This window comes from Symphalangus syndactylus, chromosome 2 (assembly GCF_028878055.3).
Source record: "Symphalangus syndactylus isolate Jambi chromosome 2, NHGRI_mSymSyn1-v2.1_pri, whole genome shotgun sequence".
Classification (NCBI taxonomy): domain Eukaryota; kingdom Metazoa; phylum Chordata; class Mammalia; order Primates; family Hylobatidae; genus Symphalangus; species Symphalangus syndactylus.
The window spans coordinates 135032643-135046872 of NC_072424.2; the positions used below are offsets into that span (position 1 = coordinate 135032643).

Sequence of the window (14230 nt, forward strand, 5' to 3'; positions counted from 1 at the left end):
GAGATTTTTCCTTTTTTTTAATTAGCTATAAATGTGAATACTTGTAAATAAGGGTCTTTCTGAAATCAAGCCTTGCAAGTGATGTTTCCAAGGAGGCTGTTGGCTGGAGCGGGGCCGCCTGAATTTCAGAAGCAAGTCATTTCTCTTCTGCAGCACTAGGCGGGCAACCATGTCTGCAGGATTATTACCCTTTTATATCTGCAAAAGACGACTTTCTTCCTTTACTCCAATATGCCTTTTTAACATGCATTTCCAGAGTTTTACGCAGATTTGGTTTGTAAGTATAAGTGAATACATTTTTCTTTTAAAATAGCTACAATAAGCATCTATATTCTCTGTAACAAACCCCCATGACACACGTTTACCTGTGTAACAAACCTGCACATCCTGCGCATGTACCCCTCAACTTACAGTTTAAAAAAAAAAAAGTAAATAAAAAAGTCAGTCTTTCCGGCATCTCTGAGAACTTCTCTAAGTCATTCAGTGCAGGGCTCACAGGGACGGATGTTACGCAGTGTTCAGCTCTGTTGGCCGGCGTTCATTCTAACCCAGGCCAGGGGCTGCGCAGACCTCATCTGGCTAGAGGTATCTCTGTCTAGCTGAAGCTTTCCGAGTCGAAATAATGTACTGATTTCGATTTCTGACTCCTTCGCAGTGTCCTCTGTAACCTCTCGTGGTTTGTTTCACCTCCGTTGCCACTACAGTAAAATGTGAATAATGGTAATTGTAGTGAGCCTTGGGAACGTCATAGGAAAGGCATTCTACACAATAACATGGAAAATGTTATTCACAAGCAGCAGTAATCCTGCCATTTGTTCGGGGGGTTCTGCACGTTTTTATCAGAAACTCCATGAGGGCAGGGGTTGTTGTCTTTCTTATCAGTTTGGTCCACTGGTGTATGTGGGCATAGAAGAGAGCCTGGACTATAGTAGGTGTATTACTCGTTTATTAAGTATTTGTTTAATTCACACATGAAACCAGTATCTATTGATGGTCTAGCATGCTAAGGACTGCAATAGATGACAGAGCAGGAGCCCTGCAAATGTTATGTTTTTCCCTCAAGGTGAGGTTAATTAATTTTTCCAAGACTCCCACATAAGGTTTGGAAAAAACCTGTTCAATTCTGTTATTATAATGTAATTATACTTAAAGCCAAGTCTCAGCACCCTGATAACAACATTAAAAAACGCCAAACCAGTATGACTTGTGCTTTTTGTTAACAAATCTGATTTCATAGGTGAAAAAGTGACGCTATTAATGACAGAGCACAGACGCATTCAGATGTTGAGAAGCTGTTGAAATGACATAAGGCTCATTGTTAATTTGTGTCCTTACTTTTCATCTTAAACATTTCACATTGTCTAAGACCCAGAACTAAGTTTTCTAATTTTGTTTGTAAAACAGCACAGTAATTCATCAAGTTAATGCACCAAAATTTTCATCCCATTTATAAAAGTGTACATTTAGATTATTTCCAGTCTAGACAACAGTGAATAAACCCTCTTCTGCCTAAAGCCTCCTTCTTATTAGATTATTTTCTTGGGACAGATCCCCAGAAAATAAGTATCCAGTCAAAAGATATAAATGTGTTTTATGGCTCACAAATGAAATATGTTGCCAAATAGTTTACTCAAAAACTTCTTTATTAATTTTTACTGTAAACAATAGAAAAGCAACGAATTTTACAACATCATTATCAGCAATGGCTATTGTTACTGTTTCTAATAAGATGGTATCTTACTTACATTTATTTCTTTCATCTGTATAACTAGCAAGGCGGCTGGGCTTACTTGATAATCTCTGGATTTCTTCCTGTTTTCTCTTGGTGCTGCTACTATCAGCTAACTCGGGATCCTTGCAAGGCCCACAGACCCCCCAGTCAACTGGCAGCAATTCCATGGCAGAGGTTCCAGGTGACCTGAAGCCACCTACCCCAGCCTCCACCCCTCACGGACAGATGACCCCAATGCAAGGTGGAAGGTATGTTAAAATAACTGTGAACCATACAAAGTCACGTTTGTTCATCTTTTAGTTTTCTGGGGCAAACTTCACAGAGAGAAGAAGTGGTATTCCGTACAGAGTTTTTAAATGTTGATGACTACCAGTTTTCTTCATGTCATTTATTTTGGATGGTTTTTGCATTTGCACATTTCAAGATGGGTTCATCTTCTGAATATACTGTTTGGAGGTAACTCCTGCTGTATCATTAAGCTTTCATTCTTTGCGTCTCTTCAGAAGCAGTACAATCAGTGTGCACGACCCATTCTCAGACGTGAGCGATTCATCCTTCCCGAAACGGAACTCCATGACTCCAAACGCCCCCTACCAGCAGGGCATGAGCATGCCCGACGTGATGGGCAGGATGCCCTATGAGCCCAACAAGGACCCCTTTGGGGGAATGAGAAAAGGTACGTGCAGAGGGGCCTCCGCCCGGGCATGGACCAGTGGGCATTCTACTCTCTGCCATTCCACAACAGTTTACCTTTCCCTCAGAACACCTGAGCCCATGCTGCATCAGTGTGGGTCCCAGGTCCCCATCCCACTCCACTTGTGGCCTTGGGAAAAGCAGTTAGCCTCTTTGTGCCGTCATCCTGTCCCCGGCTGGCCTCAGTGCCCTCGGCCTGTTCCCCGGCACATGCTCCCTGTTTCCGGATACCTGCCACCTCCTTACACACACCAAGTTACGTTCCTCATCTAGAAATTGGGAAAATAATAGGACCCGCTTCCAAAGGCATGGCGAGGATTAGGTTCCTGCACACAGAGCTCAGAGAAGAGTGGCTGGCCGCGGTGGTAAGTAAGCACGCGCCTCACGGCACCTGGCATGGTGTTGTGCTAGTGTGCGCTGGGCACTAGCTCGTGGATTGGTAAATCAGAGTCGCTGCCCACCTTCAGGGAATCGCAGACGCCCTGCCTTCTTACTTCCTGGGAGGAAGCAAAAAATAACTTAAGCACAAATAGGCAGTTAAAGATTGTGGTTGATGGAAGACAGGAAAGTGAAAGGAAGAAAGGATACAGATAGCAGTGGCATTGGGTGGCGCGGTGGGAGAGAGGGAGAGTGATTTAGACTGGGTGGTCAGGAGGGAAGGGCCTTGAGGACCTGTCGTGGGGGTGGTGGCGGGAATGAGCTTGGTGTGTGAGGTGGTGGTGGATGTCAGAGCACAGTGAGCATGGGCCCGGGGACAGGCTGAGGTCGTTGAGGCCAGCGGGGCCAGAGCCTTTTGGTGTCTGTGGGCGTATTGATGAATCTGGATTTTTCGCCAAGGTGAAAGATGTTGTGCAGGAAGTGATGTGAGTAGTTTTTTGTGTGTGAGTGTGTGATAAATGAATAAATAACTGGCCATCTCTGGAGAATGTACTGGAAAGAGGTAAGAGTAGCTTTGGGGTAGCTTTGGGGAGACCACTGTGAGAGTCTAGGGGGAGCTGGCCAACTGGAGCCAGACACCAGCAGCACAGAGGGAACCTGCCGGCAGAGTGTGTGTCAGAGGGAACCTGGCGGCAGAGTGTATGTCAGAGGGAACCTGCCGGCAGAGTGTATGTCAGAGGTGCTGGTGGCGTGAAGGCAGGCCCTGAGGGAGAAGCTCACCGTGACTGGGCGGGTGAAGACATTATTCCCTGCAATGCAGAGGACTGGAAAAGGACCAGGCTAGAGAGGGGAACCTGGAGTCCTTCTGGGGTGTGTCCTGGTGGTAAGGCATGGAATGCATGGCTGGAGCTGAGCAGATGTTGGAATCGGTATGATCTTGGAGTAGTAAGCGTAGAAATGGCATCTGCAGTGATGGGATTGATGAGAGCCTTGAGAGAGAGAGTGCAGAAGTTTGTGACTGCCATCAGGAGACACCAGGCTGGCCCTTCCCTTTATGCCTGCCGACTCCCAAGGTTGAGGCGGCACTGAGGGTCTGAGCCACTGTCCTTCAGTTCTGCCCGTGGTCTACAAGCCACAAGTGGAGACTTGATATTTTGCTCTTGCGCATTCTTCCAAATGCATTCAAGGCCTGTGAAATTGAAGCATGATGTGTATATTATTGGAAAAAAACATACAGAAGAAATGGTGAATAATATTTTTATGGAAATACTTACTCTGGGATCCCTTAAATAATAGTACCTGTGTTGTTCTTAGATGTTGGGGTACATAAATTTCTTGATTAATATTGTCTGAGTGGAGAGAAGCATAAAGCGCAAAGCCTTGGTTTTCTTACGTATTATAGACCAATGAAAAAGAACAATGGAGAGTCTTTAAAATTTGAATATAGGGCATATACCATTTAAAAAGGAAATTCATAGTATTTCATGTATAACATTACAGATAACACTCATAAAGCAAGATCATCTATGATTTTTTTTCTTTCAAAAGTTTCAGGGCTGCTTATTCCAAGTGAGGGTTTTGTAGAACATGCAGTAGATCCATAAGCTTAGAATTTCAAAAGCTTTGTGAATGCTGGGGGAGCTATTTTTCTTAGTGGTATGAGATGCTGGACAACATTTCGTTAGTGCTTTTGGTGGCTTTAGACTCTGAAAATATGACAACATGGAAAAAAATAATTAGTAGTATTTAGAATTTGGCCTCAAAATGTATTGCAAACCATTCCCATATCCCACTGATACACCACATTAGACAACTATAGGTGTATTTCCCTCGTGTCCTCATGCCTAGATTTTCTTATTACAAAAATAGATTTATGGGGGTGGAATGATTCTGGGATCACCTTGCTAGGCCCTAGGTAGATATATACAGATACTTCTCGCCTTGCAGTGCGGTTACATCAGAAGAAACCCATCCTAAATTGAAAATATTGGTAAATTGAAAACACATTTTCACTTAAGATATTTTTGATTGACAATGAGTTGATCCGGACATAACCCCATCTTAAATTGAGGAGCATACTGAATGCCTGTCAGTTTCACACCATCATAAGGTTGAGCCATCCTACTTTGGTGACTGTCTGTAATGTTTTCATCAACCATGTAAATGATCCCCAGTGGCAAGTACAATCCCTAGTGTATTTCAGTTCACCTGCTGCCTTACGGTATTGGTGTATTCAGTACCAGATTAAAGCAGATAAACAGAAAATCCACAGGAAACAGATTTTCTAAGAGTCTTAATCCTGTTGCGTATAGTTTTCCATTCTTCAGTTTGCCTTACTCTGTCAGTAAACTTAATGGTGCTCTGATTTTTTATTTAATGGCTAACTTCAGTGGAAAACATACTCTTTGTCGCTATTGCTGCTGCTGGTGGTGTTAACCTGTAGTACAAGTAGCATGGTCAAAGAGTCTGATCTAATATTAGCCCTCAGTAGCCCTGAGGGGCCTGGCCCTGCCCGTTCACCGGCCTGCCTTCGCTGCCTTCTTACTTCCTTACTTCACTGATTGAGGCATTGATTGATTACATATAAGTGAACATCATTTTATATGTTTAACAGAATAGTATATATCGAATTTCTATTAATATCTGTACACATAGCTCTACTTTTTTTAATTGAATAGATACACCCTAATGCTCTAGTAATGGGTGAGTTGTTCCATAATCTTTTCTATTATAAACAATGAAGCAGTGATTGTTGAAGTACAGTTTTTTCACATTGTAAGAATGTTTCTGCGAAATAGATTCCTAGAAGTAGAATTGTTGAATCAAAGGATATGAACTTTTTTTTAGTTTACTGAATATCTCAGCTTTTACAGTATAACAAACTATCCCCAAATCTTAGTGGCTTTAAAAACAGTAACAATTATATCAATTATATCTCTCAGTTCTGTGGTAGACTGGGTATTTCTTCGCTCTGTGTGGCTTGTTGTCAGCTAGGACACCGAGGTTGGCCACCATCATCTGGGAGCCAGGCTGAGAGCTCCACTGAGCTCTGATGTCTCTCGAGTGGCTGATGTCATCCCCAGGCTGGAGCTGTTGGCTGCAGCCTCCTCCATGGGGCCTTTCCATGTAGTTTCTTAGGTGCCCGTAACATGGCAGATGGATTTCAAGAGGGAGCACTCCAAGAGGACAGGTCCCAGGAGCAAGCACTTAAAAACTTTTGCTTGCATCTCACTTGCTGGAGCCCTCTTAGACAATGCTAATCACATGACCAAACCCAAGGGCATCATGGGAGGGGTTTCCCAGGCTGCGAATGCTGGGAGATGCACTTCTTTGGGGGTTGCCAAAGCACAGCCTCCCATAGCAGGTAAAGCAGGTATTGGCAAAGCTTATACCAGTTTAATGTTCTCAACGAGAGCATGTGAGAGTGTGCGGGTTCTCACCCCCTTACTAAGAATGATCACTGTCCATCATTTTAACATTGGCCAATCAGATGGAAGGGGGAAGGCCTCATTACTGTTTACTTTGCATTCATTCCATTATTAGTGAACTCATACATCTTTTCATATGTTGATTGACCATTTATTTTTCTTTTGTGAATGTTCATTTGTGTGTTTGCCCATTTTTAATTTGGTTGTTGCTTTTCCTGTTGATTTTTAAAAATGTCCTTGTGTATTAGAGAAAAGCTATTTAATTATGCCACATGATTTCTGTCTATCTCTGTTTTCACATCTGTAAAATAAAAAGTAACTTCAAAACTGGTTCTACCACAGGTTGATATGAGATCAAATAGATAAAACAGGTGAAAGCACATTGCAAAGGAAAATACTTGATGCCAGCATTGGCCCCTCTCTACCAGCCTAACAAAATGTATCTGCTCACAAAATCTTAACCAGCTTTTGCTTCACATAACATAAAAGTAACTTTCATAGGATGGAGAAAGGTAGCAATACTGTGTAACGATGAAAATTTATATTAAAATGTTTAATTTGCCTTCAGGCTAGTTTCTGGACTGAACACAATTTCCTTCAGGCTCTGAGCTGATGCTAATTTGCATATACTACCTAATTAGCACTCCATCCTGTGTTAGAAATAGTTGTATTTCATCCCATCTTGAGCTATTCTTAACTCCCTAATAATTTTTTAATCCTTATTTTGGAGTGAATCAGTGGCTGAATGTTAAGGTTTTCACTTTTTTTCTTATGGGAGAAGGGAACTAACTTTGTATACATATTTTATGTCCTCCTTACAACCATTTCATGAGATAATATTACTGGCCTCATTTTATAGACAGGAAAATAGGGGCCAGGTGATGACTCATGCCTGTAATTCTAGCACCTCAAGAGACTAAGGCAGGCAGATCGCTTGAGCCCAGGAGTTCGAGGCTACAGTAAGCTACGATTTCACCACTGCACTTCACCACTGCAGTTGCAACATTGCACCTCTTATCACTAGGTGATAGAGTGAGACCCTCTCTCTAAAAAACATAATAAAAATGTTAAAGGCCGGGCGCGGTGGCTCACGCTTGTAATCCCAGCACTTTGGGAGGCCGAGGCGGGCGGATCACGAGGTCAGGAGATCGAGACCACGGTGAAACCCCGTCTCTACTAAAAATACAAAAAAATTAGCCGGGCGTAGTGGCGGGCGCCTGTAGTCCCAGCTACTCGGAGAGGCTGAGGCAGGAGAATGGCGTGAACCCTGGAGGTGGAGCTTGCAGTGAGCCGAGATCGCGCCACTGCACTCCAGCCTGGGCGACAGAGCGAGACTCCGTCTCAAAAAAAAAAAAATGTTAAAAAGAAATGAAATTAAACTCAGAGGTAACTTACCCAAGTAAGGACTGGATCTGGGCCTGTATTAGTTTTCTATGTTGTTATATAACAAGTTACCACAAACTTAGCAGCTTAAGACGACATAAATGTATGATCCTCCAGTGTCTGTGGGTCAGGAATCTGGCACAGTGTGACTGGGCCTCTGCTCGGGGTCCCACAGGCTGAAATCAAGGTGTCTGCCAGGACTGTGAGCTCCTTGGAGGCTCAGGGTCCTCTTCCGAGTTTATTTAAGTCGTTGGCAGAATTCAGTTCCTTGTGGTTGTGAGGCTGCAGTCGCATTTTCTTGTTGACTATCTTCTGCCCACCTTCCCTACCTAACACGTGATCCCCCTCCACAGCATGCCAGTTGCTTCTTCAAGGCCAGCAGGAAAATATCTCTGACTTGCTTCCTCTTTAAGCTCTAGATCCAAAGTTAAAGGGCTACCTAGACAATCTCCCTTCTGGTTAAACTCACATTCGGCTGATTAGTAACTATAATCACATCTGTTAAGCCCCTTTTGCCATGTAACACAACATAATCATGGGAGTGATACCATTGTATTCATAGGTCCCACCCACACTGAAGGGGAGGGGCTCATGGAAGGTGCCCATTGGGCAGGGGGTGCTGGATCTTCGGGGCCATCTTAGATTTCTGCCCCCATGGAGCACATCTTGGCTCCACACCTTACACTCTTTCAATAGTATTATGGTCTACCATATTGAGAAAAAGTACAGGCCCTGCGCAGTGGCTCATGCCTATAATCCCAGCATGTTGAGAGGCTGAGGTGGATGGATTACCTGAGGTCAGGAGTGCAAGACCAGCCTCACCTATGTGGTGAAACCCTGTCTCTACTAAAAATACAAAAATTAGCCAGGCTTGGTGGTGGATTCCTGTAATCTCAGCTACTTGGGAGGCTGAGGCAGGAGAATCGCCTGAACCCAGGAGGCAGAGGTTGCAGTGAGCCAAGATCACACCACTGCACTTAGCCTGGGCGACAGAGTGAGACCCCGTCTCAAAAAAAAGAAAAAGTCCAAAGACAATAGAGATTACTAGAAGGGATGGATGGGCCTTTGACTTTCAGAAATGCCTAAATGTATGCATTTTATTTAAAATATTGCAGTGCCTGGAAGCAGCGAGCCCTTTATGACGCAAGGACAGATGCCCAACAGCAGCATGCAGGACATGTACAACCAAAGCCCCTCCGGAGCAATGTCTAACCTGGGCATGGGGCAGCGCCAGCAGTTTCCCTATGGAGCCAGTTACGACCGAAGGTGAGTATTTTTTAAGGCGACCATATGATGATTTACTAGAAACCGTGCTTTCCTCACACACACACTTCTGAGCCCGGGCAGCTGAGTCACTGATGACAATATACAGGGTCCCCTTTCCTGTGAAAGTAAAGAGGCAATGGCTGCTGGTCACCAGGTGAGTGTCAGGTGGCTGTCCTCGGTAGATGGCTATTCAGGACCAGGGAGAAGGACCTTGGTCTCAGTAGGAGTCTTCTTCCCCAAGTCAAGAGCCAGGGCCGCCACAAGTCATGCTGGCACCCAGCACCAGCACCCAGCTTCCTTCTGAGGGACTGCCAGCTGCACACTCCAGATACGGCTCGCGTGGAGCTCCTGGATGCTTGGGCCTCCACAGCACCAGCTCCCCTCCCTCCCTTCTTTCTGTCTGGGGGAAAGGCCTGTGCAGTGGTAGCCACACTGGGCTTTCAGCATTCTAGAAAGGTTCTTCCAGGCAGTGCTTTTTCACAATACTTTGCTCCTTAATAAACATCTCTAGAAAACCCACAGCACAGGCCTCACTGCATCCTCGCTTAAGAAAGTCATCTTGAAATGACTTAAAATGGCAAGTTCAGCTGCAAGACTGATGATGCAGATTGATTTGTAATTAGATAGGAGGAAAAGTTATTGAAATGGCTCTGAAAGGTAACCTGAAAACTGCTTCCTAAGATGATGGCATAGGGTAGACTTCTTTTTGTGAAGAAAGTCCCTTGCCTGGGCCCTGACTTCAATACTCATTGTCACAAAAACCCCTTCCCCTTGTTGGGTATGTTCTCTACCTCCTAATAAGAGACATGATGATAAGCAAGGTTTTCATATAATATTTCAGATTTTTAAAGAAAAAAAGAAAGAGGCATAATAGAAGGGCTTTTCCCTCCCTGGAGCCACAGTGGTGTGCCACAGGGTGGAGCTGACTTTGGGATCGCAGCCTTCGGAAGCTGCGTGTGCTGTTCTACCAGGGACCAGCTGGGCCAGAGCCGCTCTCCTTTCATCAGCCCACAGGCTGGGGGTCACAGGACGGGTCAGTCGGTGGGAAAGCTTCCTCAGTGTAATACAAAGGAGAAAAAGGTTGAAAAATCACGGCTTTACCAAATGAGGTTTCTTTATGGTATTGTCTGTGAGCCTTGTTTCTGAGAGTCCATCCCATGTTTAAGGAGGCACGGTGCTTTCTCCTAGGGACCTAGGAATTTACTCTTCTAATTCTTAACCTGGCCATAATGTGGCCAATATTTACTTGTGATATATTCGTTAATCAGTTAACCATAAGGTCATGTTTAGTGTGCTGAATCAAGGATTTCAGTTAGGTTTGTTTTGTTTTTGAGGGTCCAGGAAAAGCTACAGATGTTTCTTTGGAGGGGCACCTGGCGAGATTAGAAGAACAACAATGATCTTGGCTCCACCACATTGAAGAGATTTTTACCTCATTGTGAAGTTTTCTCTTCTGAAAAATGTTGCTTGATATGCAACTTAAATTTTACCCATGTCAATTACATTTCTTTCCTCCTATCTTTGAGCTTCCTTCTTAGATATCAAAGTGGTTATCAAAAGTTCCCATGTCTGTTTCACATGTGATAGTTAAAAATTCATTTATTTGTTTTTATTATTCTCATTCCTTGATCAGCTTAGGAATATATTCAGTCCATTGTTCCCTTTCTTACAAGATTTAGTATATTAACTTAAACCAATATATTTTTCAAAGTTCCAAATCTATTGCCTTTTAAAACATGCTATTTTTATGGTATTTATAATTTCTTAATATACTAGTAGTTGAAAAATGAATGTATTATTCATTTCCATTTTAAGATGTAATAGGTGTACATTTAAATCATCCCTGTTACTCTTTTCTGTAGCCTTTTAGGGCATAGCACTGTGAAATTCTGAGCACTTGTATTTATACAATGATTAGCTAACATTTGAATTAAATTTGAAGTATAGCTTTAAAAAATTAAACATTTTCCATTCATAATGAGAATGTGCAAAGTACAAACATTTTGATGTTCTGGTACTTCTAGGAACATTGCCTTTGAGTCTTAAGTTCTTCTTGTCATTTCTTGCTTCCATTAATACCTCACATCACAGCATTGTGCGACACTTCCTAAGGTACACGTCAGTGGACAGGCGGGGCTGCGGCCTCCAACGCAGAGGCCAGAGGCTCTGACAGGTGCTTACAGGGTGCCTGCCTGCTCAACCGGTATTCCTCTGACACCTATTAGCCAACAGCCCGAACTAGGAGTTTGGCACCATTCCCAAAATGGGTGTTCCCATCCCTGGTGCTAACAGTTGGCGTGCAGCTGCCTCTCAGAGGGCCTTTGTCGGAGGGGTGCGTGGTGAAAGCCACGCAGAGCTGCTTGGGGGAGTCAGGGTTCCAGAAATGGATTGTTTATTTCTCTGTTTGCCTGAAGCTTTTTCTCAGTTAAGTTTTCTTTGAATGCCTCGTTCCAGGCATGAACCTTATGGGCAGCAGTATCCAGGCCAAGGCCCTCCCTCGGGACAGCCGCCATATGGAGGGCACCAGCCCGGCCTGTACCCACAGCAGCCGGTGAGTTGGCGAGTGGGTGTGGGGTGCTGTGTTTTCTGGTTGTCTCTTGGAGGCTAAAAGTCAAACTTGTCTTACTTCTGAAGATTTTCAGACGTCTAACAAATATGATTAGTGTTTGTTGAGCATTCAGGATATAGTTAGTGCTAGAAAGTACTCCTGGGATGTTGAAGTCAGCAAATTAAAAATAACTCTTGATACATGGTTTCCTGAAACAAATATAACCTGTAATAAGAAGTTGAGTATATTCGTCCTTGTAAATAATAACAAGCCCAAGCTAGAGTTAGTATATTTTAAACATGTGTCTATCATGCATACTGTTGTATCAGAAGCCATTTTAGAACGGAAATTTGTCAATGCTTTAAGGAGAATGTGTAGAAAAGCAACTTAAAATATTATATACTAATAGTGAAAGTGAATTGGCTTTTTAAAAAATGATATAGGATGCTCATAATACTTATTTTGAATAAGTGGGACAGGTTTTTGCTGGTTCACAGGTGACCACTGCAGCTCAGAGATGCTAAGTTACTCAGGATCTCCCCCTTACAGTGACCAGTGCTGCTGCAGGAACCGCCCTTCATGGTGTGGCTTTCCAGACATACAGGACTTTGCTATTTTTAAACAGCTTTTCAGATCTGAGACCTCTTGCAAAAAATGAAAATTTTGAAAATTATATGTGTTACATAATTAGAATAAATATATATAATAGTATGTATATTACTTTTCATTTATTTAATTTTGCTGGAGCATATAGGCACAGCGAATTGCTTTTTTTTTTTTTTTTTGAGATGGAGTCTTGCTCTGTCTGGAATCCAGTGGCACAATCTCGGCTCACTGCAACCTCTGCCTCCCGGGCTCAAGCGATTCTCCTGCCTCAGCCTCCCAAGCAGCTGGGACTACAGGCACCCACCACCATGCCCGGTTAATGTTTATATTTTTAGTAGAGACAGGGTTTCACCATGTTGGCCAGGCTGGTCTCGAACTCCTGACCTCAGGTGATCCTCCTGCCTCGGCCTCCTAAAGTGCTGGGATTACAGGCGTGAGTCACTGCACCTGGCCAGTGAATTGCATTATTAAACCAACTGATCTTAAACAGTTTTCAAGTAAAGTGGAAAACATCAGCATCTCACTGCCTCCCATCAGAGTCCCACCAACCCTGATTAAGCACTGATCCCGGAGCATCCTGGGAAGCAAGCTTAGTAGCAGGTGTGGTGCCAGCGCTGTCCTCAGTGCTGGGACCAGTGGGGCTTTGCGGGAGCTGCACCTGACCAGGCCAGAAGTCAGGGCAGGAGCCGTGGGATGGATGTTGGGTAACACGGGCCAGTCTGGGGAGCCAAGTCCTGTTCGGAGGCTTTTCTGTAAAATGAGGCCCAAGAAACCCTTTTACCCCAAGACCCTTTCAGACCAGCCCCTGGATGCTGGCTTTCCTGTGAGAGGGTCCTTCTGCCTCCTGCTGTGGTCCTAGTGCAGCTCCCAGCCCGGGAGCCATCTGCCTGTGTGGGAGTTGAGCGCTGGCTGTCCCGGTGGCATAGCCTAAGGAGAGGAGGCTTTTTTTTTTTTTTCCACAGAAAGTTGCAAACACATGAAAACAAACTTTGGATGCCCTCTCCTGAGTGTATGACATGGTGTATATAATACTGAAATATTGAACGTAAATTATTAGTTCTCTGTTGTTATAGGAGCTTCCCATATTCATTTTGAAGTGAACATTCTAGCAGGTAATAACTATTTTGCATAATTTCAGTGTGTGATTATACCTGTAAGAGCACATCAGGATGATTTGTCTTTCTGTGAATTCCAGAATTACAAACGCCATATGGACGGCATGTACGGGCCCCCAGCCAAGCGCCACGAGGGCGACATGTACAACATGCAGTACAGCAGCCAGCAGCAGGAGATGTACAACCAGTACGGAGGCTCCTACTCGGGCCCGGACCGCAGGCCCATCCAGGGCCAGTACCCGTATCCCTACAGCAGGGAGAGGATGCAGGCCCCGGGGCAGATCCAGACGCACGGAATCCCGCCTCAGATGATGGGCGGCCCGCTGCAGTCGTCCTCCAGTGAGGGGCCTCAGCAGAATATGTGGGCAGCACGCAATGATATGCCTTATCCCTACCAGAACAGGCAGGGCCCTGGCGGCCCTACACAGGCGCCCCCTTACCCAGGCATGAACCGCACGGACGATATGATGGTACCCGATCAGAGGATAAATCATGAGAGCCAGTGGCCTTCCCACGTCAGCCAGCGTCAGCCTTACATGTCGTCCTCAGCCTCCATGCAGCCCATCACGCGCCCACCACAGCCGTCCTACCAGACGCCACCGTCACTGCCAAATCACATCTCCAGGGCGCCCAGCCCAGCGTCCTTCCAGCGCTCCCTGGAGAACCGCATGTCTCCAAGCAAGTCTCCCTTTCTGCCATCTATGAAGATGCAGAAGGTCATGCCCACGGTCCCCACATCCCAGGTCACCGGGCCACCACCCCAACCACCCCCAATCAGAAGGGAGATCACCTTTCCTCCTGGCTCAGTAGAAGCATCACAACCAGTCTTGAAACAAAGGCGAAAGATTACCTCCAAAGATATCGGTAAGAATTCCAAAGCTTTCATTCTGAAATGAATTCCAGTTGCAGTGTAGAATTTTAATTTTAGTAAAGATACTGTTCCTGTTAAAGGGATGAAAATATTATGACTAGAAATTATCAAGATGCATTTTTATATAGGAGTAATAGTTGGAGGCTGCTAATCTGAATTAAGAAATAGTGCGAGAAAGATTGGCCGGGCGCGGTGGCTTACGCCTGTAAT

At 44.6% G+C, this 14230-nt stretch overlaps 1 protein-coding gene across 8 annotated transcripts in view; it reads left to right on the top strand.

Annotated features, from left to right (window-relative positions):
• ARID1B (AT-rich interaction domain 1B) overlaps positions 1 to 14230 on the top strand; it is a 441225-nt gene that overhangs the window by 417922 nt on the left and 9073 nt on the right. For all 8 annotated transcript variants that reach the window (XM_055267956.2, XM_055267947.2, XM_055267966.2 and 5 more), the window contains 5 exons: positions 1842 to 1980; positions 2236 to 2408; positions 8730 to 8880; positions 11335 to 11431; positions 13230 to 14013. In XM_055267956.2, the coding sequence (XP_055123931.2) occupies positions 1842 to 1980; positions 2236 to 2408; positions 8730 to 8880; positions 11335 to 11431; positions 13230 to 14013 (1344 nt within the window). The remainder of the gene's footprint in view (positions 1 to 1841; positions 1981 to 2235; positions 2409 to 8729; positions 8881 to 11334; positions 11432 to 13229; positions 14014 to 14230) is intronic.